Here is a 24,602-nt window from a genome sequence, read left to right as displayed (position 1 = left end):
AATCCCCCATCATCTCTCTTTCTCTCTCCTTCTCCTTCGCTCTCTCTCTCTCTCTCTCTTTATTTCAATAGTGACAAGGACCTTGAACCCTGACTATAAAATAGAGAGAGAGAGGGAGGATGACTAAACTAAAGGAGGAACGGAAGAGAAACTAGCGGTGGTGGTGGTCGGATGGGGTCGTAGGCAGAGGTGGTTATGGTGAGAGTTTAGGGGTAAAAAATAAACATGTTTTGTAGACTCCTAGTCTAATTTTTTCAACCTAAATGGACCCAAAGTGTGCATACCCCAAGCCAAAACTGGATCCCCAAAGAATCCACCATTTATAAAGTGGATCTGACTGAGGGTATAATGAATCAAGTACACACGGCAAGGACAACCTTATTGGGCCGTCGGATCTATCATCATCTCTTGTTGAATACACCCTAACCGGAGTCTCTCTCTTCTCTCTCTCTCTCTAGATCGATCGAAACAAAGAACAAACCAGAGAAACAATAGTTAAAAACAAGAAGCTTCAATACTTATCTCGCACATTTTAGATCTAACAAAGAGGTACACGGTTTATTCTCTCTGTTTCCCCTTCGTTTCTTTTACATTTTTTTTTTTACAAAGTTGAGCAGGGTGAAACTTGAAAGTGAAAAAATATCTTAATTTTTTGTTAATTTGTTGATTTTAACTTGTTTTCGAGGAATTTGAGTAGAACCCTAATCAGGTATTTGATAAAGATGCATTTTTTTACTGCTGAATTAGAAGAATTATAGAGTACCACCTTCTTAATTGAGTTTGTCATTGTATTCAAACTTTAATTTATAAATTTGGGATTAATTTTTTTTTACTTTTTCAGAAGCAATTTGATTTCCTGCAACTTTAACAATTTCTGGGTAATTTTAGGAAAGTTATCTACTTGGGTAGTTTAAGCATAAATCAACCTTGTATGAATTGAATTCCCTAATTTAGATATCCTTGAATTATAGATGAAAGAGAGTGGAGGTGGAAATAGAGGTAATAGAACTGCGAATTCTTCATCTGTTAGCTCACTTCCACTTATTTTGGACATCGATGACTTCAAGGTAAAGATTCCAACTTGTAACTTCACTAGTTAGAACCTTTTCTTAATTGGATAGGAGATTAGGGATTACTTGCTTTATTTGGTTACAGGGTGATTTCTCCTTTGATGCATTATTTGGGAACTTGGTAAATGAGCTTCTTCCATCTTTTCAAGAAGAAGATACAGTTGCATCTGAAGGTGTTGGTGGAAATGATGGTTTACCCAATGGACATTCACGGGCTCCATCCGATGCGATGAGAGCAGCACAAGGGATTGTAAGTCCATTATTTCCGGAAGTTGATGCTCTCTCATCTTTGTTCAAGGATTCTTGCAAGGAGTTGATTGATCTTCGGCAACAGGTACATGGTTGTGAGTTGGCTGTTGAGTTGTCTCTACGCTCATATTTTCGATTTTCCCACGTTTTAACCATTTTGTGCAATTTCTGGTTGAAGGTTGATGCTAAGCTATCAAATTTGAAGAAGGAGGTTTCTGTCCAGGACTCTAAGCATCGGAAGACACTCTCTGAGGTTAGTGGTGTAAAAATCCAAATTGAAATTCTGCAATTTTTTCTTTTTGAAAATTGGAATCAATATATTCTAAGGAAATCTATGTTAGCCCCTCACTTGTCGTATGGATTCAGATATAAGAATCTAGGAGTAAAAACCTCAGATAGCCCAAAAAAATTCTACCTTGTTCAAAATTTTCCAAATTATTGTCTTGGGAAACCGCCCTATAGTAGTATATTACGATACCAAAATACATTATATATCTACTCCCAATATGGTATGTAGGTATCCATGCTTAAAGGTGAGAGTACCAGGTGTGCATGCAACAAAAAAGTGAAAGTCCTCATTGAAGGATTTGGGTGTCATAATTTCTAGCTTACCCACTCGCTGGACCTGGTTTTTGGTGACAAAATTTGAGCCCGACCTGAGTTTTACTGGGGTTGAGTCCACTTCTGATTTTTTCTTTTTCTGCCCTTACATATCCTAAAAAGCATGAAAAAAAACAAAGAAAAGAGAGGAAGCTATAAATTTTAGTATACGAAACTAGGCCTGCATTATGTGGTGTTACAAAAACTGCTTAACCGTACTAAAATTGCTTAACCGAACTGTTAACCTCTTTTTAAATAGTCAGACCCGAAGTCCCCATATTTTGAGAATTTAACCTCATTAGATGTTATATTGCTATTGCAATGTCTGTATCTTTTAGCTAGAGAAAGGAGTAGATGGGCTATTTGATAGCTTTGCTAGGCTGGATTCGCGTATCTCTAGTGTTGGACAAACTGCTGCAAAGATTGGAGATCATCTGCAGGTAAAGTGATAGGAATATGGTCTTCAATTTTTTAACAAAAGATATTCTTATATGTTTCATATTATTTTGTATTTATCTACAATTTTTCCTTGTTGTCAGAGTGCAGATTCTCAGAGAGAAACTGCTAGCCAGACAATAGAGCTCATAAAGGTTGTACAAACGCTCTAAATTTAGAAACACCCTCCTTGCCTTCCTGATTTAAGGTTTTTGATGTCACGTTGGTTATTGCTTTAACGCCAAGTTGATATAATTCCCGCAGTACCTGATGGAGTTCAATAGCAGCCCAGGAGACCTACTTGAACTCTCTCCTCTGTTTTCTGATGATAGTCGTGTCGCTGAGGCTGCTTCAGTTGCACAAAAATTGCGTAAGCTACTTATTTCCATGTACAACTTTGGTTTTGTCATTTATGCACTGTCTAACAATTTTCTGATAAAAGCTTGGTTCGGCAGTGCTTAACCGTCAGAAGATTTTTAATTTTTCCCTGTTCCGAATAAGTGTTTTAAAGCATTAGATCGTGTTGTACGTGTCCAAGAAGCTCTGACACCGACGGTCTTAATCTTGTCTCGGAAAGGAAGGTTTCTGGATTTATAGTAGAGCCAGAATTTGCCACGTTCCTTTCTTTTTGTCTAAATTGACTTTTTGTCTGTTTACTCAACATATATAATTTTTTTGGCGAAAAATCTCCAGGAGAGAGGACATCTCTTACTTTCATATTTATTATATGTTCTCGTTGTTTAATCCAGTAAGGGTCATTGTTATCGAGTGAAGTTCAGAGCAAAGGAAAAGATAATAAACTTTGAAATATTTGAAAGTCCTCACTCCTTCCACCACTAAAACAGTAAAACATTCATGAAATCTGTACTTCTCTCTGAAGGCATAAGAAAAACAGATACAGATTTATGTCAAAGTTTTAGTAAATTGTTTTGCATGCTTCAGACCCAAATGCATTTTAGTGAAGCAGTGGCACCTAGCAGTGTCATGGCATAATCGCCCTACACCATCGATATTGCTGTCACAAAAAGCTTGTACTCAAAATTTTCATTTCAGGGGCCTTTGCCGAGGAAGATATTGGAAGACATGGAATAACTGCGCCCTCAGTTATGGGAAACGCAACCGCAAGCAGAGGTCTAGAAGTTGCAGTTGCAAACCTTCAAGACTATTGTAATGGTGGGTTGATGCGTCTCTTGTTATTCTTTTTTGTCTGCCTCTGTAAACAGTGTTAATTATTCATTATTGTTTCTATCTTTTGATTAGAACTCGAGAACAGGTTGCTATCTCGGTTTGATGCAGCGTCTCAGAGGCGAGAATTATCAACAATGGCAGAATGTGCTAAAATTTTGTCTCAGGTAAATGTAAAATATAATTAGTTGAATTGCCGATTTATTTTCTTTTATTCTATATTCTTTTAGTTTCACACACATCAGGAACTCAGTTAATAATTAAACCACTCATTCAGAACATCTCTTCTGCACGAGGTCTGTCAGCTCAGCGAAATTTTAGAATGTAAGGTGTATCATGAATTTTGAGCTATTGCCTTTTGACCCCAGTGTCGACTATAAAGAACCTTTTCTTATATGTTTTTCTGTAAGTAGAGAATTATTATTTTGTTGAAGAAAATGAGAGAAAATCTAAACATAAATTAAGAAGCAACTTTTTGACGGAGGAATTGAGGCCAAAATTGAGAAGGGAGGAGGCTTGCAATGGCTTAAGTCAGTGGCGAGGCTGGAAGGGTAGTGATGTAGCATGACCGGCAAAGAGAAAATTGTTTCTTTGAAGGGGTCCAATACCACTTGTCTCTCAACTCCAAGTGCAACGAGCTTCAAGAATTGATCATGGGGTCGAATAAGCAGGAATCAAGATTGATAGGAAGCAAGCAACTGATTGATTGCGCATTAGAGACTGAGAAGGAAAAGGAAAGCAAGCAAGCAACAAAGGATGCCATTAAGCAAGAGAAAGCATGCCTGAGCTAACCTTTCTTCTTTTGTGTTATTTTCTTTGTATGAAACTCGGTGCGATTGACCTTTTTCAAGGATTTTTTTTTGAAAATGAGTTTATATTTAGGGAGTAGGGGCCTATCCTTTGCATTCTTTCAGTGTGGCTGGTGTTGATTTCCCAAAGAAAAGATCAAGAATGAGTAACACAAGACTGAAGTAACCATACCCTCAAGTCACTAGACAAATCCTTCTATTGCTTACATGCCTCCATCACAATTCTGGAACCTCTGGCTGTTTTATTTTAGTTTATTATACTTTTTGTGCTGGATAGATGGTGAAATTTTTTTCTGAGACCCTTATACTTATAAATTGTTATTTTCTTATAAGTAGTACTCGTATGTAGGGATCTCTAAGAATGAATGCTGGAGATATTGAATGAAGATTGTCAATTAGCTATTTGTTTCTTAACAATTCTTTTGAAATTCAGTTTAACAGGGGTACGAGTGCCATGCAACATTACGTCAGAACTCGCCCAATGTTTATGGACGTGGAAGTAATGACTGCAGATACCATGTTGGTCCTCGGTGAAGAGGGTTCACCACTCAATCCTAGCAATGTTTCACGGGGACTATCTTCTGTGTACAAAGAAATCACAGGTTTGGAGGATCTCTATGTTGATCATAAGCAATGGGGTCAGGATCATATTGATAGATCCGGGATATTTTGCTTGCAGATACTGTAAGGAAAGAAGCCGCAACAATAATGGCTGTCTTCCCTTCTCCAAACGATGTCATGGCAATCCTCGTGCAGGTTTGTCATCCTCCTCCTCTTTTTCTCTCTCATACATACATATATATGTACGTAAGAGCACACACACACACACCACAAAATAAACACATACACACACACACACACACACACACTATATCTACCGTGTTGTCATGTCAATGCACCAAAAAGTTCAGTTTCAATTGTATTTTATTTATTGAGTTGACAGAAGATTGCTTTGTACACAGCGAGTTTTGGAGGAGCGTGTAACGGCATTGCTAGACAAGCTTTTAGTTAAGCCATCTCTTGTAAACTTACCCCCCGTAGGTCAAGGAGGGCTTCTTTTGGTGAGATAAACTAGCTTTGTTTTGTACGTCTTCTTTGTTTCTGCAATTTTATAATCTCATATTTAGGTTCTAATGTCTGCTGTTGTTTGAGATGAGCTGCAGTATCTTAGGATTCTAGCAGTGGCCTATGAGAAGACACAGGAACTCGCTAGGGACTTAAGAGCTGTGGGGTGTGGTGACTTGGATGTTGAGGGTAATGCAATGAATTCACATGTTGATACTTGCGTTTATGTTGTGAAACTTGAAATTCCTACAGGGGCTGATATGTTCCATCAAGCACTACTTTAGTTGCTTTATAATCTTGTCTACTGATCTACCTAGGCATTTAGAGGTCCCATGTATTCTTGCATCTTTCAAGGTTTGACATCAGTTTTGCTGTATATATTGGTCGACATCTTGTTTCACTAGACTATTGAGTAGAAGCAAACAATTAGCACTCATGAAATTGCCCGTGTAAAAGGAACTATCATTGGATCATGCCTTCGAATCTAACAACTTATATTTTTCTGATATTTGGTTGAAGTTGGTCTATTTGTCAAATGTCTAAAAGAATTACTAACGCTGTTGGTCCAGGCCTCACAGAATCTCTGTTTCTTTCTCACAAAGACGAGTATCCTGAACATGAACAAGCGTCCCTTAGACAGCTCTTCCAGGCAAAGGTTTGCACCCCTTTTATCTCCTTTCGGACCTTTTGTATCTCCTCAGAGTCACTGAGTTATTGCTTCAACAGATGAGCAACCATTTTTGTGATGCAGATGGAAGAAATTCGTGCTGAAAATCGTTCTGAATCATCTGGAACAATTGGACGCTCTAAAGGAGCGGCAGTGTCATCTTCACAGCAGCAGATATCAGTCACAGTAGTAACAGAGTACGTGCGGTGGAATGAAGAGGCAATTTCTAGATGCAATTTATTTTCATCTCAGGTAAGTTATTAAGAAGTTATTTTTTGTTATTGATAAGTTCTCGTCGTAAACTTCTTCTACTCATCGATTCCCGATGTATCATTGTGCAGCCTCCTACTCTTGCATCCAATGTCAAAGCAGTGTTTACTTGCTTGCTCGACCAAGTAAGTCATGGCTGGTTTTAGTATTGTATTCGGGTATAATGTTCACATAAGATTTACTGTTTTATGACGATGTCTTTTTTTTTCAGGTTAGTCAGTATATAACAGAAGGGCTTGAACGGGCCAGAGATAGTCTAACTGAAGCTGCAGCTCAGAGGGAAAGATATGTGCTTGGAACAAGTGTCAGTAGAAGGGTAGCTGCCGCAGCTGCTTCTGCTGTAATTTTCAAGCACTTGACCTTCTTGCCTTTATACTTTTCTTGCTTTATGACCTTTCTTGCCTCTACAATACTCCAATAAGCATACACTGATGGAAACTCGTAGACCGAAAGCTTCACTCAGAGTTTTAAACATAATTATATTTCTAGTTTTCCAACTAGAATCCAAGAAATATTCCAACTAATTTAAATACCTCAGTAATGAAACATGAAGAATTCTCTCAAAACACTGTTTGGAAATTACTTTAACTAACTCTCTCCCTAAAATAAACCCTCTAACATTAATTTATAACCACAGGACTTTTCCACCCTAACCAAGTCCTAACTACTTGGACTCCAACGGGGAACCCTTTAGACTTAGAAACCAAGTTGACAACAATTATCCCTAAAAATATGTCTCAAATAAAGAATAAAAGAGGGCAAAATAAAATACAAACACTCAGGTTTGGTTGGCTTTGACCGCTTCGTCATATATTGCTGGTTTGTAGGCAGAGTCTGCCGCTGCTGCTGGTGAAAGCAGTTTCAGATCTTTCATGGTTGCAGTACAACGTTGTGCTAGCAGTGTGGCTATAGTCCAACAGGTGAGCTATGTTTTGGGGTCACCCCTATAGTACCCGTTGGTTTATGTAACAGTTATGTTGATAAAAAAAAATTAATTGTGCAGTATTTCACAAACTCCATTTCTCGGCTCTTGCTCCCCGTGGATGGTGCCCATGCTGCTTCCTGCGAAGAAATGGCAACAGCTATGTCCAGCGCAGAGGGTGCTGCTTATAAAGGACTCCAACAGTGCATTGAAACTGTGATGGCTGAGGTCGGTTCTCAAATATCTATCTACTAAGAAATTTGAACACCACAAAAATGGGGAACTCTTGTAATATATATGGTTACTTATCAAAGCTTAATCTTCTTGTCTTCTTTCCTTTCTCTTTTCATGTTTATTCATAATCTCGTATGAGACTTAAGTTTTACTTCTGTAATTAATTGTTTCGTTAAACTGTTGTAGGTGGATCGATTGCTTTCCGCGGAACAGAAGGCGACAGATTATCGGTCGCCTGACGATGGAATGGCTCCAGATCACCGTCCAACGACTGCTTGCATAAGGTACACCTGTGGTGTTGTAATGGAACTTTATGAATTGAAGGAGCTGCTTATTAACCTTTTTGTTTCTCTCATCACTTTACCAGAGTTGTCGCATACCTCTCTCGTGTACTTGAAGTTTCGTTCACTGCACTTGAAGGTCTTAACAAACAAGCTTTCTTGACAGAATTGGTATAGTAATTCATTTCTCTTGAATTTCTGATAACCTGAAAAATAATAATTAATGAATGTAAATGGGTTCAAGAAAGAAGCTGCATTTTAGTTAGTTAGAGCTTGTGAGTCGTTTGCCTTAACTTATGACTTATCTATATTTTATTGCATAAGTACCACAGCTACTTAAAACTTCTTAACTTTCTTCAACATTACTTCATTTTTATGAGTTCTTAGACACGTAGAATGTACATCAAAATCATAAATTGTTTTTATGATGAATGTTATACGATAAATTTGACATTCAGTTAACCTTAACAAATAATTTCTCTCGAGTTCTGTCACCGATTCACAGTATCATGTCAAAATTTCAAATAATTGAAACAAACAAATATTGTTCCTAATAATACCTACTCCCTTGTCAACAAAAAAAAAAAATACCTACTCCACTTCTTAGCAGATCTTTCCGACTCTACAAAAACATGGTAACCTATAAACGTTTGCATCATTGTAGCAAGACTTTCTTATACTAGACTTGCTAAAGAAAAGCATATGCATGAAGGTGCATGTATCACCTTCCAACTTCACTGTATATTATGTCCGTGGAATAATATGGACCAATTTTATTGAAATTCTCTCTTCCATCTTTACATAATAACCTAAGATTCGTTATATACATTTTCAACGATTATGTGTTTGTGATTTCAGGGGAACCGCTTGCATAAAGGGCTGCTCAGCCATTGGCAGAAGTTTACCTTTAACCCAAGGTAACACTCTGAACTATTGATGTTTCCTGATCTGTTAATTTTGAACATTAATACACCAATGGCGTATGGAGCCACTCTTTTGGGTAAAAGACGCTTTTTTTGAAAGCATTAGGTAACTAGACATAGAAATCCATTGGTGTTGCCTGTGCCATCCCCAAGTCCCTAATTTGTACCTCTCACCTCCAAGTGATCGCCCTCGATTTTTCCGGAACTAATGTCCACCTATCTTAATTGCCGCACCTGAAAGTTAGATTCGAAACATATTTTCATACGTTACTTCTAACCATGGTGATTATAATGCAATTGGTTTACATAACACCTTCTAACTAGTTCACTTATTTATGTCTTCTAAAGTGGTGGGTTGCGGCTAAAACGTGACATAACCGAGTACGGAGAGTATGTCCGCAGCTTCAACGCTCCCTCTGTTGATGAGAAATTTGAATTGTTGGGCATGTGAGTGTATTTTCTAAAGATTCTTTCTCTTTCAATTTTGCATTTTACGTGTTTGATCTTAAATTTCTACCGTTATTTGCTTTCAGCATGGCCAATGTCTTCATTGTTGCACCTGAAAGTCTTGCTACCTTGTTTGAAGGAACCCCAAGTATTCGAAAAGATGCTCAAAGGTAATTAAAAATTTGTTGAGACATGTTTTTCTTGGAGCAGGATCTGTTTGCACTACTGCAAATCACACTTCCTCAGGACCACCATTATGACCTAGATGGAGATGATGATCCAAGTACCTAATATTTGTGAGAATCTCCTTACAGTGTCATGAACTGCCCGATTTTAGAAAAGTGTAGCCAATTACAAGTTGTTTCTTATTTAAGACGGTGAATTGGAAGGTTTCATCATCATAACGTTAACATATTTTTGATTGGATTGGAACTATTACGGTCTGCTTTTTTTGCGATGTGAAGGTATAGACCGTAGGTCATCTCCATGGGCTAAAACGGATGTCGGGAGGCGATACCCACCTCCTTACTTTGTTCTAATTATTACTGCATTTATCCACGGAAATTTTTCATCAAGTAATTGGTGCGAGTTCTGTTATTATTACAGGTTTATTCAGCTTAGAGAAGATTATAAATCTGCGAAGCTTGCATCCAGACTCAGCTCCTTATGGCAGAGTTCTAGTTAAAAACAATGTGAAATGTGACGTGTCTCATTATGGAATATCGCTCTTTATAGAGACGCCGATTTTTTTAGTCATGGAAACATTTGCAGAACGAGCAACGGCAAAAATTCTCCATCATTTTAGCAGCAAATTCTTTTGGTAACAACAAGGCTTTCTCTATCTTAATTGACAGCGACGCTTAATGTTATGTTTCTTTTGTGGTTATGGTTGTATGAGTGTGAGAAGTAGGTAGAGTTGTTGTAGTTGAAAATGGACAGACTTAGTACAATTGAAACACTTTTTCTGTCGTACCATCTCTCTTGCTCCTACCGTAGTACCATGTTAAGGAAGAATCAGTAGTGTTTGTGTTTTCGTGATTTTGTTCTTATTGTTGCAGACTAGTTGTTGAATTTGCTTGAATGATATGTTATTAAATTCCCATATCAAGAAAATCGACCTTTCTCTGTTTTGGTTTCTGCAGTTTTTTCATATCTGCCCCCCTCTTCGTCCAACTCTCCATTTCTGAAATGCATTTTAGGTAAAGAGTTGTGAGAAAGAGAGACGGACCCAAACCCCATTGAGTATGGAGATTGTCCCAGCTTTTGAAAGCCAGCTCAATATGACACAACTTTTGTTCCTGGTGAAAGGCTCCACGATCTTGCCCAGAAGCCCTAGACATTTGATATGCTTGGATTCCCATTAATAGCTCAGGTTTGCGATTGAAGGCCCAGTTACCACTTTTGACACTCAAACCCTAACAAGTACAGGGTGTTGTTCATGTGACTCATACATTTACTAAGTTTGGGTTGACACCTATAGCCTATGCTTCGTGCGTTCTCCCAAACAATGTAGGGCAATCACATAGAGAGCAAGGGCGATTCTATTCCTATAGGTAGAAACCACGGTACTTCGAGTGATGCTCTTTCTGCAATGTTTTTTTTTTTTATACACTTACCACAAAATTGTATGTGCACTTTCAGCAACACTGAGGCAGAAAATGACTTCGGGATGTTTCACTCTTTGTGGGCGCCAAAAAAAATAACACTGAGCGCCTATAGATGCTCCCGTAATTATATGGCCTTTATGGGTTGCGTTTTATGTCGGCAACGAACCTTCCAAAAGTCAAACGTCGGATATTTTAAACTACTAAAGATGAAGAGTGATATCTTGTGACCCGATTCATTATTCTTAAGAAACAACCGATGCAAATAGCCAGTAAGAAATACCTTATCCAAAACCTTTAACCACCAAAAAGAAATAAATTAAAGAAAATAAGCGACAGCGATTGATGTTCTAGTAGGGACCAATAACAATCTTGCGGTGTAACACTGAATTTACTATAGTCCCCACATATACAGAAACCTTAACTCATGTCGGAAAGCAAGATCCTTTTTCTTAGGATAAAATTTAGTAAAACAATGATGGATCGTCTGACACACATAAAGTACCTCGAATCTAAACCCATAAATGGTAACGCGAGTGAACATAGCCTCACTGCGTCAAATTACTCATCCAAACGTGGGTCCGTAATAATTACTTGTCGAGTGGTCCAACAACTAACCAGTGTTTTTTGCTTGCTTACCCACGTTAAATCGTAAGTGGTGTCTCAATTATTTAGCGCACTGGCTGGATAATCACCCTCAATTTGCTTATGGGTAAAAAGAAAAATTTAAATATAGGAAAAAATTTAATATTAATATGTCACCTTCTAAACGTGTCCTGTCAAAAATCAATAAATATGAATTGGCTTATAGACGACTAAGATTCTCAGAAAACAAAATATATCGTACAAAAAAGTCCGACTCCTTCATCCTGATCGTCCAAAATAATTTGGATTTAGGGGGGTAGTGGATCAAGACATTAGGGGACAATCAGAGACAAAATGTTCCGTGGACATTTCAAGACATTTCGGGACATTTGTCTGTAGACAAAATGTCTTTATAGACATTTCAAGACATTTGATTCGTAGACAAAATGTCTTTATAGACATTTCAAGACATTTGATTCATAGACAAAATGTCTTAAGAGACATTTCAAGACATTTGGTTCACGGACAAAATGTTCCGGGGACATTTCAACATACTGAATCCATGGACCAAATGTGTAGTGGACATTATTATTATTATTATCATTATTATCATTATTATTATTATTATTATTATTATTATTATTATTATTACTATTATTGTTATTATTATTATTATTATTATTATTATTATCATCATTATTATTATTATTATTATTATTATTATTATTATTATTATTATTATTATTATCTCATCATTGAAGGACAATTGGTAGACATTTATTATTTTAATATTGTCTAACCATATGAAATAATATATTTGTACTCATATTTCAAAAATATATTTTTCGATATTTGTGGACATCTGTGGATATCCGAGGACATTGAAGGACAGTTGGTAGACAATTATTTTAATTTTATTATTATTGTTTAACCATATGAATTATGAAATAATATATTTTTACTCATATTTCAAAAATATATTTTTAGACTTTTGTAGACAACCGTGGATATCTGAGGACATTGATGGAAATTAGTGGACATTTATTATTTTAATATTATCATTATTATATAATCATATGAAATGATATATTTGTACCACTAATCTGAAATATATTTTTTGACTTTCGTAGACATCCGTAGATATCTGTGGACATTGATAGACATCTGTAGATATCTGTGGACATTAATATAATAATAATATAATAATAAAATAACATAATATAATAATAATATAATATAATATAATATGATAATAAAATATAATATAATAAAATATTAATATAATAATAAAATATAATATAATAATATTATATTACTATAATAATAAAATATAGTAATATAATAATAAAGTAATATTATAATAATATAATAATAGCACAATATAGTAATATGATAATAATATCATTATTACTATAATAGAATAATAATATTATAATATAATACTATATAATAATACAATAATATAATAAGAGAATATAATAATAATATAATATAGTAATATAATAATAAGATAATATTATAATAATATAATAATAGTATAATTTAATAATATGATAATATTTTATATATTATTTATTATATATTATTTAATCTAATTTGATAATAATAATTATTTTTATTATCTTCCACACTGAAATGTCCCCAAGTTTCCTCAAATGTCTTCCATATTTTGAGAGACATTTTCTCTCCAAAAGCTCTCCAAATTTACACTAAAATGTCTCCAAATGTCTCCAAAACTAATTTGTCTTGAAATGTCCCCAAATTCGTGTCCCAAACGAATAACACGGACATTTGGAGACATTTAAAATGTCCCCAACCAATAACACGGACATTTCGGGACATTTGAAATGTCTCCAACCAATAACACGGACATTTGGAGACATTTCGGGACATTTGAAATGTCCCGAACCAATAACGCAGACATTTCGGGACATTTAAAATGTCTCAAACCAATAACACGGACATTTGGGGACATTTCAAATGTCTCCAACGAATAACACGGACATTGGGGGACATGAAAATGTCCCCCAATGTCTTGATCCACTACCCCCCCTTAATTTATGCCTTGGCTTTCGGATCCTTTCTAGTATTATTTCTGATCCCTTCGAATACCCAAAGATGCCATATCACTCTATAGTTACTTTTATAAATAGAGACTTAATTGTATTGGATCTTTCGTGCCCACCCATTATAAATTTATAAGTAATCTTATTTTACTTCATTTTCAGAGAGAGAGAGGGAAAAAGAATTCGAGAGAGAAAGGGAAAGGGAAAGATGGCAGGATTAATCGAGAAGGCAAAGAATTATGTAGCAGAGAAATTAGGAGAAATAAAGAAGCCAGAAGCAGAAGTAACAGATGTTGATTTCAAAAGCTTGAGTCTTAATTCACTTACTTTGAATGCAAAAATCTCTGTTACTAATCCTTATTGTACTCCTATTCCAATCATGGACATCACTTTTCTCCTCAAAAGTGCTGGCAGGTAAGTTTGTCTACCACTCATTTTTTACAAGACCTTTTTTTTTTAAGATCTACTACCATGTTAGCTATTATATATAAAACTAATTTTCGATTTTGATGTGGGACTATATATTAATTCTCAGGGAGATAGTGTCTGGAACGATTCCAGATCCAGGGAACCTAGTGGCAAGTGGGGTGACATTGCTTGAAGTTCCAGTGAAAATACCACACTCTATACTGATAAGCCTAGCTAGGGATATTGGAAGAGATTGGGATATTGATTATGAATTGGAAATAGGTCTAATTGTGGATCTTCCATTGATTGGGAATATTACTATCCCTCTTACTACTTCTGGTGAGATGAAACTCCCCACCATTTCTGATTTCTTTGGAGGAGGAGGAGGGTCAAAGGATGATGATGATGACAAAGAAGAGAAAAAGAAGAAAGAAAAGAAAGATGAAAAATAATCGAACTCTGCAAGGTGCAATTGCTCGAAGTTTGACTCAGAATCGTACTCAGATCACTAGTGACAATATGATAAAAGTAAGGTCAAGTTAGTAATACTTTGAGTAAAACTTTACGTATTCATCATTTAGTTGTTTATTTTGGAATAATAAAAGTTGTCTTTGGTTTTCGTTATATTAAGCCCCACTTTGTTATAATGTTGATGTTCAATATTATGATTTACATTTAGAAAACCTTTTTGATTGTTAGTTAGGCTAGTGCTAGTGCTAGTGCTAGGTAATATTCTTTGTGAAAAATAATAAACAACCCGACTTTTTCGCCCATTACTCGAATACAATCCCTCCTTTATGGAAAGATTGATCAAAATATGGCAATGAAAAATTATACTGAATACAATCCCTCCTCCTTTATGAAAAGATTGATCAAAATATGGCAATGAAGAAAATGATCTAGAAAGGGAGATCGTGCGCAAATTTGAAATGGAATCCCATATCAACTGTCGTAGTTGATTTGTCAACTTCCTCTTGATTTGTGTTCTAAATCAAGAAGAAGCAACAATAACAACAAGAAGAAGAAGCAACAACAACAACAACAACAAGCGTTTTCTTCCAAATCAGGCTCAAAGCTTGGATTGATTGAATTTAAAACTCAGAATCACATCTCAAAATGATTGATTTCTTCTAACTCATGATATCTGACTAGTTTGAGAGGCTTACCCAAGTTGAGTTTGGATACACTTGATCCATATTGGGAGAAGTCATACTTAAACATAAGAAACTTAGAAACAAAAACCATCCCCCCAAGGCCCAAAGTAACACATTTTTGTAGCAAATTAAGACAACAATGATTCATCATAACCAAAAAAGAAGGAACTTATAGAGTGTAATTTACAATAAAAAAAACCTAGATGAGTTGTTGAATGAGATGATACTCCCATTTTTGCTCTGTTGAACTGCTTCAGCAGAACCATAATTTACTTTAAATTGCTTTTCTTCAGTGTCTGAGGTACAATAAAACTAAGTCATGTTCATAAAAAACCAAGCTTTTTATGTCAAAATTACTCATAGTAATCTTCTGTCGATAAAGCATCTACACGATGGGTTTCCGTTTCAAACTTCCACCGATGCGTAATGCTCTTCCGATAATGGCTTGAGCATTTCTCATCCCTTGCCCTGAAGGAAGAAAAAGGAAGAAACACCATTAGCTGCAGCATTTCCAAAGATCCGAAAATCTTAATTTATACAGGAAGCACTATTCACCTCGTTAATCTTCACTTTGATTAGTCAAATCGGCAAAATCAGTATAGCTGAAGAAAATTAATCATTAGATGTGTGGTATAGAAGTCTATCATCCAAGATATGATATTAAATAATTAGTAGGCTCTTGGTTAGAACTAAGTAGTTGAGATAGGATGATTCACCGGAGATTCTGAAGGGGTTCAAGAGTAAGGAGTTGAACCCCCTGAATTAGTTGTTTTCTATGGAACTTCGAACTGTTGCAGTTTAATTTGAATTATATATATATATATATATATATATATATATATATATATATATATATATATTAATGAAAACTCAATTAGGACTTGATCGAGTTTCTTGGTTCAATTCCATCCCAACTGCTTAGGCAAGCTATACTAAATGGAGCGTATATAAATCCATGTGGGCGAGTTTCACCGAGTAATATTATGCTACCAAAGATAACGTATCGTGGACAAGCTGGTAAGTAGAATAACAACATTATTATGTAGTTAATCAACACCTAAGATGACTGTGACCTTAAATGATGTGGTTGGTATCATTTGGGGTGTGGAAATATAAGGTTGTCATCTTGTCGATAATGAAAAGAGATTTATATTCAAGCAATCATACAAGAGAATATGTTAAACATAGGACATGTTGCCGATTATGATCTCAAACTTCCATACCTTATGCGGTGGTGTTCCCGGTCTAGACATGTTGCCGAATGCTTTAACTTTCTTATCAGAGGGTTTAAGGATTTGGAATGAACAAGTCAGTGTGTCATCCACGCTCATCATAGCACCCGCATTGTCAAACTCCCCACAATAATTTGGGGCAGAAAATATGGTCACCAACTGTCGCTTCGCGAAGAATTCATATCCATCTTCCACTACCTGATTACATTCATAAATAAGACAAAATTGTAGAAGAAAAACAAAGCACTCATTATGCAACTTATCTATTTGAAAGTAATAATTAGTTTTTAAATGGATAAATAAGAGCTAGTAGCAGAAAGACACAGCACTTGTTATGAAACTTATCAGTTCGAAAAATAGAAGTACGAGAATTCTTTTCAAACTGATAAAATAAGAACCGAAAAAGGAGCTCCAATTAATGTTTAGTGTGAAGTGTTACCTGGTGGGCTCGGCAAATGAGATCAAGATCAAGTTTCTCAAGGAATTCATTAACTTTGTCAGCTCCAAATGTATATGATACACCTCTGTCATTCTCCCCCCAGCCTTCAATATCTTTATCTGGATCACCCCAGAGAAGATCACAGAGAAGGCCCTGATCTGGGACATCCACAGGGCGAGCAATGTTCCTGATTTGGTCCAAGTGCTTCAAGTCGGGAGATAGTCCTCCGTGCATACAGAGAATTTTTTCATCGATAAGAGCAGCTACAGGCAGACAGTTGAAGCAGTCCGTAAATGTCTTCCAGAGGCGAACATTGAATCTCCTCTTACATTCGTCATAAAACCCATATATTCGGTTAATAGAAGCACATTCATGATTGCCTCTGAGTAGAAAAAAGTTCTCCGGGTATTTGATTTTATATGCCAAAAGAAGGCAGATGGTCTCTATGCTTTGTTTACCACGGTCAACATAATCACCAAGAAATAAGTAGTTAGCCTCAGGTGGCAAACCACCATATTCAAATAGTCGGAGAAGATCAGAGTACTGGCCATGAATATCACCTGCAATAAACAAAAGGATAATGCTTCAAATTATTATAAGAAATTCTTAGTTGTGCCCAATTTCCAATTTCATAACTGAATATACAAAATTTCTTCAAGAAAGTTGTTGGCTAGATATAAAGTTCGCAACCATGAACATACGGAAACATGCCAATCATATTTTAAAAAGGGGCATTGATTCATGTTCTTCGTTCTCATCTGAAAAATAGCATTCCTTATCCAAGAATCAAGGTTAAAAACTCCTTTATTCAAAAATAGATCGAGCACCTAACACTGTCTCGAGGTAGATAAATTTACGATTTACGAAGTAACCTTTCTCTAGAACTATCATCTAAAAACGGAGAAACAGTTTCCTTCACTACGTCACAAAAACCGGGTTTCATGCGTGTTTGAAATATGTAACTCTGCGGAAAACATGAAAGAAGGCGAGCTAAACATAGGGCAGCGAAGTCAGAAAGACAGAGCAACCTTGTCGAGAATCTGATAATATCGTTATATGTTCTCAAGGAATTGCAATAATCTTGTGACTGTAGCATCATATTATCTGCATGGAGCAGATATTGCACTTCACTTGTTAGATTAATCTACACTTGTTCACTACATACTATATATTGATATATATCCTAAACCCTAGTCAGTGTCACAGTTTTGCAGAGGCTCGAGACCATCCAAAACAACCTAAGGAAGTTAGAAAAACAAATTAACCCTTTTTTAGAAAGCGAAGGTACAACATATTCAACGATAACGATGTCAATAATTCAATTCCTAGTGCTACAAGGAAAAGTAATGTCTATACTAAAGAACTGAAGGCCTTAACCACTTAGTCAAGAAAGCTAATCAGGTACAAACTGTGAAAAATTCATATGGTACTATAAGGAAGATTGGCCGGTAAGATCGAGGAACTCATCAGGTCATTCTACATCATCCTGGCTCCAGAGAAACTATTGTTAAAAAGCGTCCCAGATATGGGTTCATCCCGCACCATAAGATCTGACCCAGAAAGCCGTTTTTGCCCCCCGCCCACAACTTTGGCCCGGGCCATTTTTGTTTGTTGCCCTTCTCTAAGGGAGGTTATCAATGAATGGAGGCATTCAGTGCTTTCGGTCTTGGCGAGAGAGGAGGCGTAGAGTGCTTGGTTTATATTAATAAAAAGCTCTTGAGAAATCTTAGTAATCATGTTCTACATACATAATGAAATCATAAATCATCTGGTCCTTTTCACTGTGGAGAAGGTTCTTACGACCGAACCATGTAATCTCTTATGTCCAGCGTTCTTGAGTGATTGATAATCTCTATCGTGTCTTTCTGGTCTCTTGTGTTTCATCATACAAGCTATTATAAGCACTATTTTGATACAGAAAAGCTTCAAATTTGATGATTATGCACTGACTCATTAATATTCACTTCAATTACTACCAAGGTACTAAAAAACCTACAACTTCAAACCCAAATTTCTGTGATTCTTACAGAAGTACTAATAATCTGTGGAACTATTAAAACATTATAAACAGGAATCTACTACGATTTAATCTTTCATACTCTAATTAGACATTGAAACACTCACAAAATGCATAAAAGGGAGTATTTTTTTTATTCATAACAACACAAAAGTATGAAAAAAAAAAAGAAGGGAAATTTAGGGTTTATGTTTAGTAGTTACCGCAAATCTTGATGGGAGCTTCAAGCTCAAGAAGATTAGGTTGACTGATGAAGATCTCCTTAGCTGAAACACAAAGTTGTCGGATTTCAGCTTCAGTGATCTGAACCATTTTAGGGGTTCGACCATTCTTAACTTCCAATAACCTTCGTATGATATCATCCAACAAACTTTCATCCATTGACATCGTTTTGAGTCCAAAAAAACGAAGAGCAAGATGAACAAATCAAGTTCTTCAAATTTATGCTTCTTCTTCTTAGAAAAAAGATGTACTTTTTAGGTAAAAGTTAGAGAGAGAAAGTGAAAAAATGACTCAAAAACCAAAGTTTTTAGAGAAACAATATACTGTAAATGAATGAAGAAGGTAAAAGAAACAAGCTCTAGAAACAACAAGAACAGTAAGGAAGGAGACTGAAGCTTCTTTCTTGCATCTTTCTCTCTCTAATAAAACTGCTGCTTCTGTGGGTTGGAGGCCGTCTATTAGGGATACGTATGTAAGTTTGTAGAGTGAACCCTATCTATTAAAAAATGATTGTTTCTGCCACGGTATGCCTATTTTATACTTACCAGATAGTCCACCATGGACGGAGTTGTTATTGGTTAAAAAATACAGGAAATTGGGTCGGAGGCCCAATTTCATGTTTTTTTTGTCAAAAAGACAAATTATCTTTTTGTCCTTTTAGGTCCCATATATAGTTTGGAAATAGATTTGAAGGACAATTCTAAAAGCACTCCCATTTCTAATGCCGAAATTGCCCTTGGAATCTTAGCTTGCGAAGCTTTGCAAACTGGTTTGCAGTGCTTTGCAATCTGGTTTACAGAGCTTTGCAAACTGGTTTGCAATCTGATTTACAGAGCTTTGCAAACTGGTTTGCAGAGCTTTGCAATCTCGTTTGCATTGCTTTGCAATCTGGTTTGCCTTGCAATGACTTTGCACACACTTTGCAATTTGGTTTGCAGAGCTTTGCAAACTAGTTTACACTACTTCGCAATTTGATTTGTCTTGCAAACTAGTTTGCACTCTCGTTTGCAAACTGGTTTGCAAACTAGTTTACACTCTCGTTTGCGAACTGGTTTGCAATCTGGTTTGCAATAAGGTTAATTTCGTCTTTTCCCTATATTAGATTATTTACAAAAATGTCATAGGGAGCTGAAGCCTATAAAAAGTTGATACGTCCTTTTTAACCAAAACTCAAATTTTTTAGGGAATTTTGGCCAAATTTCCCTAAAAAATATGTTAAAAATAGGTCAATCACGGATCAAATGTTGATGTGGTCAGCTTCCATTAAATCGGTCTTTCACCTTTTGACGATGGGTCGGTGGGTATATAGACCAAAATAATGTTCAAAAAAGGTTTATAATCCAATCATCTCAAAATATGGATATTTAGTCCTTTTACATTATGGACATAAAAACCCTCACTTTCTAAACACATTACCGTCAATGTTCCGCACTCAAATTTGACGTGGAGATTTATTAGCAAAAATTGTAGAGATTTATTAGCAAAAAATATGGAGATTTATTAGAAAAAAAATGGATAGAAACAAATCATAATTTCTCTCTCCTCTAAACAGATTTGGAAAGCAAATTTTCTCTTTCCTGTTATCCGAATCAATCAGAAACAAAAATCCTAACCAAAACGAAACGTCATCACCACGGATATTTCCAAATCAATTTTCTCTCTCTTCTTTACAGATTTGAAACCAAATCAATTTTCTCTTTCCTATTATCCGAATCAATCAGAAACAAAAATCCTAACCAAAACTACTGTAAAGTATGTATAATTTATTCACACGTTTTTTTTTTGCATGGTTATTTTTCATCATAAAGAAGTTTGTTTCAACGTTATGGTGAGATTTTGGGTTGATTTTTATGGTTTTTTCTGTTGTGACATAGTTGTTCAAAGCTTCGACATAAATCAATTTTTAGAGATCTGTTTGATAAATTATGTCAATTTCTGTCTGGTATAACTTAAACTACTGTAAAGTATGTATAATTTATTCACAAGTATCTGTGATTTACCACAGGATTTGGTAATTTTTGAAAATAACCAATGATAACAGCAAAAATTTAAAAGTTTTTAATTGATCAAACCTTGTAATTTCTGATAGTGGTCATTTATATGAAGTAATTTATATTGTATACTGATATACAATAAGTATGTTTTACAATGGGATTTAATGATGTACAACAAATTCTGATATACTAATGATAAAGTATAATTTTAAACGTTATATACCTAAACTGTAAATACGATATTATGTATAATTTACAATAAATTATGCAAACTTTATGAAAAATAATGAGACATTTATCACAAATAATGAAATCATGTTTCTTTTCCATGTCTTTCAATATGAACATGGAATCGCATTTTAATGGTGCCCATCCATGCACTATCCATTTGCAATCTTCAACAAGACACACAGCAGTAACACGCTTAGAATCATTCTTTATGAATTTGAAATCATGCCCGGTGTTGATGCTATATTGCCTAAGAGCATATCGAAAAGCTTTAATTTGCACCCCTAGGAAATAACTGTCCTAGTTCTGTAAATATCTTATCCCAACCATCTGATTTCAGTTTGATTTTCTTATTTTGATTTGATGATTCTGCCTGGAACTCCATCTGTGGTAACAAAGTGAGATAGATTAATTCAAATAAATTATATATACAAGTATATTATTTGCAGTAAATTATATGAACATTTGAATAAATTACATGTACTTTACAGAAAAGTACACAGGATTTACATATGTAAATCAAAGATGTTATAATAATGAAACGAGAACTGTTTTGATATTAAATCATACATAATGTTCCATAAATTACGTATGATTTACACAAAATAATATAATGTTAATGTTATTCGTGAAAAATTTGCAGAACCAGAACATATATCATGTTCTCAATTTGATAAACATCGCAGAGAAAAGTTTATATAATTCACGTTACATTATGGTAATTTATTCCAAAGTATATATAATGTTAATTCTGTTATGAGTAACCATGTGAAAGAATCACGTTTCATCAATCTGTACGGAAAAAAATCAAATCTGGAGAAAATTTGAATATCATACTTTGCATAAACTCCAAATCCATTGATAACTGATATGACGATTGATTGCAAACAATAAGTAAACTCGATTTGTAAGATTTAGAAATGAAGTATTAATCTCATGAAGATCGTGATCATTAATACAAACTTTAGAGAGAGAAAGACAATAATAACTTTCTTGATCTGAAACAGAATTATCAAATAAGAAAATTGTTTATCTGATTAACAATTAAGATGATGATTTTGAATAGCTCTAATGATAATGAAACAAGTTAATGGAAGATTTGAATCGAAACATAATCAGAAAACATAAAATTTGGTTTGAGTTTTACCTGAACTTAGAAACTCAGTTTTCTGTTTTATTGGAGGATAGTTTCAGAAGATGAAGATGTAGAGAGAGAGAGAGAGAAAGATAGCACGAGAAGGTTTCGGTTACAAATTTTTTTGTTTTAATGGAGGATAGTTTCAGAAGATGAAGATGTAGAGAGAGAGAAAGATATCACGAGAAGGTTTCGGTTACAAATTTAAGGAAGATAGTGATTTCTTTCTTCCTTTAGAGTCGTTAATTTGAGAGAAAAACAGGGAGATAAAAAAGGGAAACGAATATTGGTTGATTTGAGCTTAAATTAGATCTTATATATATGGAAGGTTAGTTTAGGTATTATAAATTATTTGGTATTCTAGGGATTTGTGTTTTCTCTCTAGATGACACCAAATGGACTAGATATCCATTTGTATTATTTTTTTGGTTTTGAAACCCTTTATAGGATTAGAGAGGACTAAAAGTCCTATTAGGGTCCGTTTTTTGGATTATAAGCCCAAAAATTCTTTGACGATACGTTTTAACATGAGAGGTGAGTTTCTGAAGCGAATCGTATCTATTAAAAAATGACAGTTTGTGCCAGTATTGACCTATTTTGTACATAATAGTTTGGCGCTTAGACGGTGTTCAAACATTTTCTTTATGAAATACGTTGAACGATTAAAAAAAATAAGTTGACCACAAGTCGAAAGTCAAAGTGATCAGCTCCCAGTTAATGAGTTTTTGTGTGTTGAAAAAGGTCTTCTTTTAGCGATACGTTTTTAATGAATTGTGAGTAAGTGAACACCCTATCTATTAAAAACGATAGCTGTAAGATTATTTTACACTGATAGGCGGGCATTAACAGAGTTTAATTTAAGAAATATGCTAAGGGGTTCAAGAAATGGGTCGATCAAAAATCAAAAGCTGACGTGGTCAGCTCCCATTGACGGGACTCTGAGGCCCTCTTTTAGCGATACGTTTTTAAAACGAGTTGTGAGTTTCTGATATAAACTCTATCCATTAAAAATGATAGTTCATGTAATTGTAGGCCTATTTTATATCGATAGTCAGGCGTAAACGGAGTTTGATACCTTTATCTTTAAGAAATACGCTAAATGGACCTACCACAAATCGAAAGCCGGCGTGGTCTACTCCCAAGGGCTTCTCTGTGTTGGAAGAGACCCACTTTTAGCAGTACAATTTTAATAGGTAGTTGTGACTTTGTGAAGTGAACCCTATCTACTAAAAATTAATAATATTGTCATAGTAGGCCTATTTTACACCGATAGTCGATATAAACGGAGTTTAGTACACTTTGTTACAGTTAGATAATCTGATACAGATATTCTTTCTTGTTCTGATACAAATATTCTTGCTTGTTTGACATTGGAAAGTTGTTTTGAGTTGATTTTATTTGAAGAATACTTTTTCTTTCAAAAATTTAGATTGCACAAACACCTTCAAAGAATTAAGAGCCACATAATTTCACTAGACCAAAATCAAGCTCAAACTTGTTATTTGCTTAAGAATCTAAATTTCTTTCCACCAAATTGGACTTCTCAACCGGGTAAGTGGTGCCATGACAACTTTGTTAGGCCATACAAGTGATGGTTGGCTCTGCTTCATCTTCATTGCAACACCAAAGTTGACCTATACTTTTTTTTTTTTTTGAGACAAAGTAATATCTATTGATAAAAGTTAAGTAATACCTATACTTTTCATCTTCTTAAACGGTGGTCCACAAATCCAATGGCTAGGGATATTTGAAGGCCGCGGCTTTGGGGAATAAAGAATAATCTCCGGGGAATAAATTCTTTAGGGAATTCATCTTTTTCTGTATATTCTCGGGGGAATACTTTATTTTAGTCCAAAATCTCACTTGATTAAACATTGATCCCTAATCTTCATCTTCTTTATCACCTTCACCACCACAACTTATGTAAAAAAAAAGCTTCGAACCACCACCATTCCGACCACCATTGCCACATATTCTCTTTCCTCTGTAACTTATGTTACCGTCTCCCTCTTGTTGTTTTCTCTCTCTCTTTAGATCTCTCACTGTCTGTCTCCCGCTCTCACTCTAGATCTCTAGATCTCTCTCTTTCCAATAATCAGAGAACAATCCAAACCCTAAATCAAAACCACACGAACAATATATATTAGAAAGATGGATTCACGGATCTAGTACTAGCAATAAGTTTAATTTCAGATTCTGTGTTAGTTGTTAGATTATATAAATGTAACAAATTAGAAACTTTAGATGATGGAAACTCAACCTTCAAAATTGAAAGATTTGGTCATGTTTACTTCTCATGATCTCATCAATGGTATAGAAGGTAATTGTGACAAAGGAGATAAATTGATTGATGTTTTAACA

General features: G+C 35.1%; 3 protein-coding genes across 5 annotated transcripts; 2 read left to right on the top strand and 1 right to left on the bottom strand.

Moving 5' to 3' along the window:
* The first annotated feature begins 47 nt into the window (after positions 1 to 47).
* On the top strand, positions 48 to 10,270 carry LOC147534299 (exocyst complex component SEC10b-like). Of its 2 annotated transcripts, XR_015227211.1 has the most exons (26): positions 248 to 549; positions 972 to 1,067; positions 1,156 to 1,404; positions 1,498 to 1,572; positions 2,258 to 2,359; positions 2,459 to 2,509; positions 2,619 to 2,724; positions 3,408 to 3,527; positions 3,615 to 3,706; positions 4,782 to 4,950; positions 5,028 to 5,104; positions 5,311 to 5,409; positions 5,512 to 5,602; positions 5,983 to 6,068; positions 6,165 to 6,332; positions 6,422 to 6,475; positions 6,562 to 6,690; positions 7,178 to 7,270; positions 7,354 to 7,500; positions 7,693 to 7,790; positions 7,874 to 7,958; positions 8,646 to 8,704; positions 9,059 to 9,157; positions 9,244 to 9,327; positions 9,764 to 10,149; positions 10,216 to 10,270. XR_015227211.1 is itself a non-coding variant. In XM_086645367.1 (25 exons), the coding sequence occupies exons 2-25, from the start codon at positions 972 to 974 to the stop codon at positions 9,840 to 9,842; spliced, it is 2,508 nt and encodes an 835-aa protein (XP_086501493.1). In that variant the 5' UTR covers positions 48 to 549; the 3' UTR covers positions 9,843 to 10,270. The 2 variants fall into 2 exon arrangements, 1 of the variants encoding a protein (XP_086501493.1); XM_086645367.1 differs by having other exon boundaries at positions 48 to 549; positions 9,764 to 10,270.
* A 3,196-nt stretch (positions 10,271 to 13,466) lies between these two features.
* LOC147534298 (desiccation protectant protein Lea14 homolog) lies at positions 13,467 to 14,503 on the top strand. The gene is made up of 2 exons (XM_086645366.1): positions 13,467 to 13,826; positions 13,948 to 14,503. Exons 1-2 carry the CDS (start codon positions 13,621 to 13,623, stop codon positions 14,270 to 14,272), a joined length of 531 nt encoding a protein of 176 aa, XP_086501492.1. The 5' UTR covers positions 13,467 to 13,620; the 3' UTR covers positions 14,273 to 14,503.
* A 586-nt stretch (positions 14,504 to 15,089) lies between these two features.
* On the bottom strand, positions 15,090 to 19,472 carry LOC147534297 (serine/threonine-protein phosphatase PP1). Of its 2 annotated transcripts, XM_086647800.1 has the most exons (5): positions 18,866 to 19,472; positions 16,646 to 17,205; positions 16,198 to 16,404; positions 15,530 to 15,576; positions 15,090 to 15,442 (listed from the first exon to the last, which is right to left on the bottom strand). In XM_086647800.1, the coding sequence occupies exons 1-4, from the start codon at positions 19,047 to 19,049 to the stop codon at positions 15,568 to 15,570; spliced, it is 960 nt and encodes a 319-aa protein (XP_086503926.1). In that variant the 5' UTR covers positions 19,050 to 19,472; the 3' UTR covers positions 15,090 to 15,442; positions 15,530 to 15,567. The 2 variants fall into 2 exon arrangements, with proteins under 2 accessions (XP_086503926.1, XP_086503925.1); XM_086647799.1 differs by lacking the exon at positions 15,530 to 15,576.
* Between the last annotated feature and the right edge of the window lie 5,130 nt (positions 19,473 to 24,602).

Source organism: Eschscholzia californica, unplaced genomic scaffold (genome assembly GCF_041429995.1).
Source record: "Eschscholzia californica isolate CP2 unplaced genomic scaffold, dmEscCali1.0.p SCAF_6, whole genome shotgun sequence".
Classification (NCBI taxonomy): domain Eukaryota; kingdom Viridiplantae; phylum Streptophyta; class Magnoliopsida; order Ranunculales; family Papaveraceae; genus Eschscholzia; species Eschscholzia californica.
This window is presented reverse-complemented; position numbering and strand designations above follow the sequence as displayed.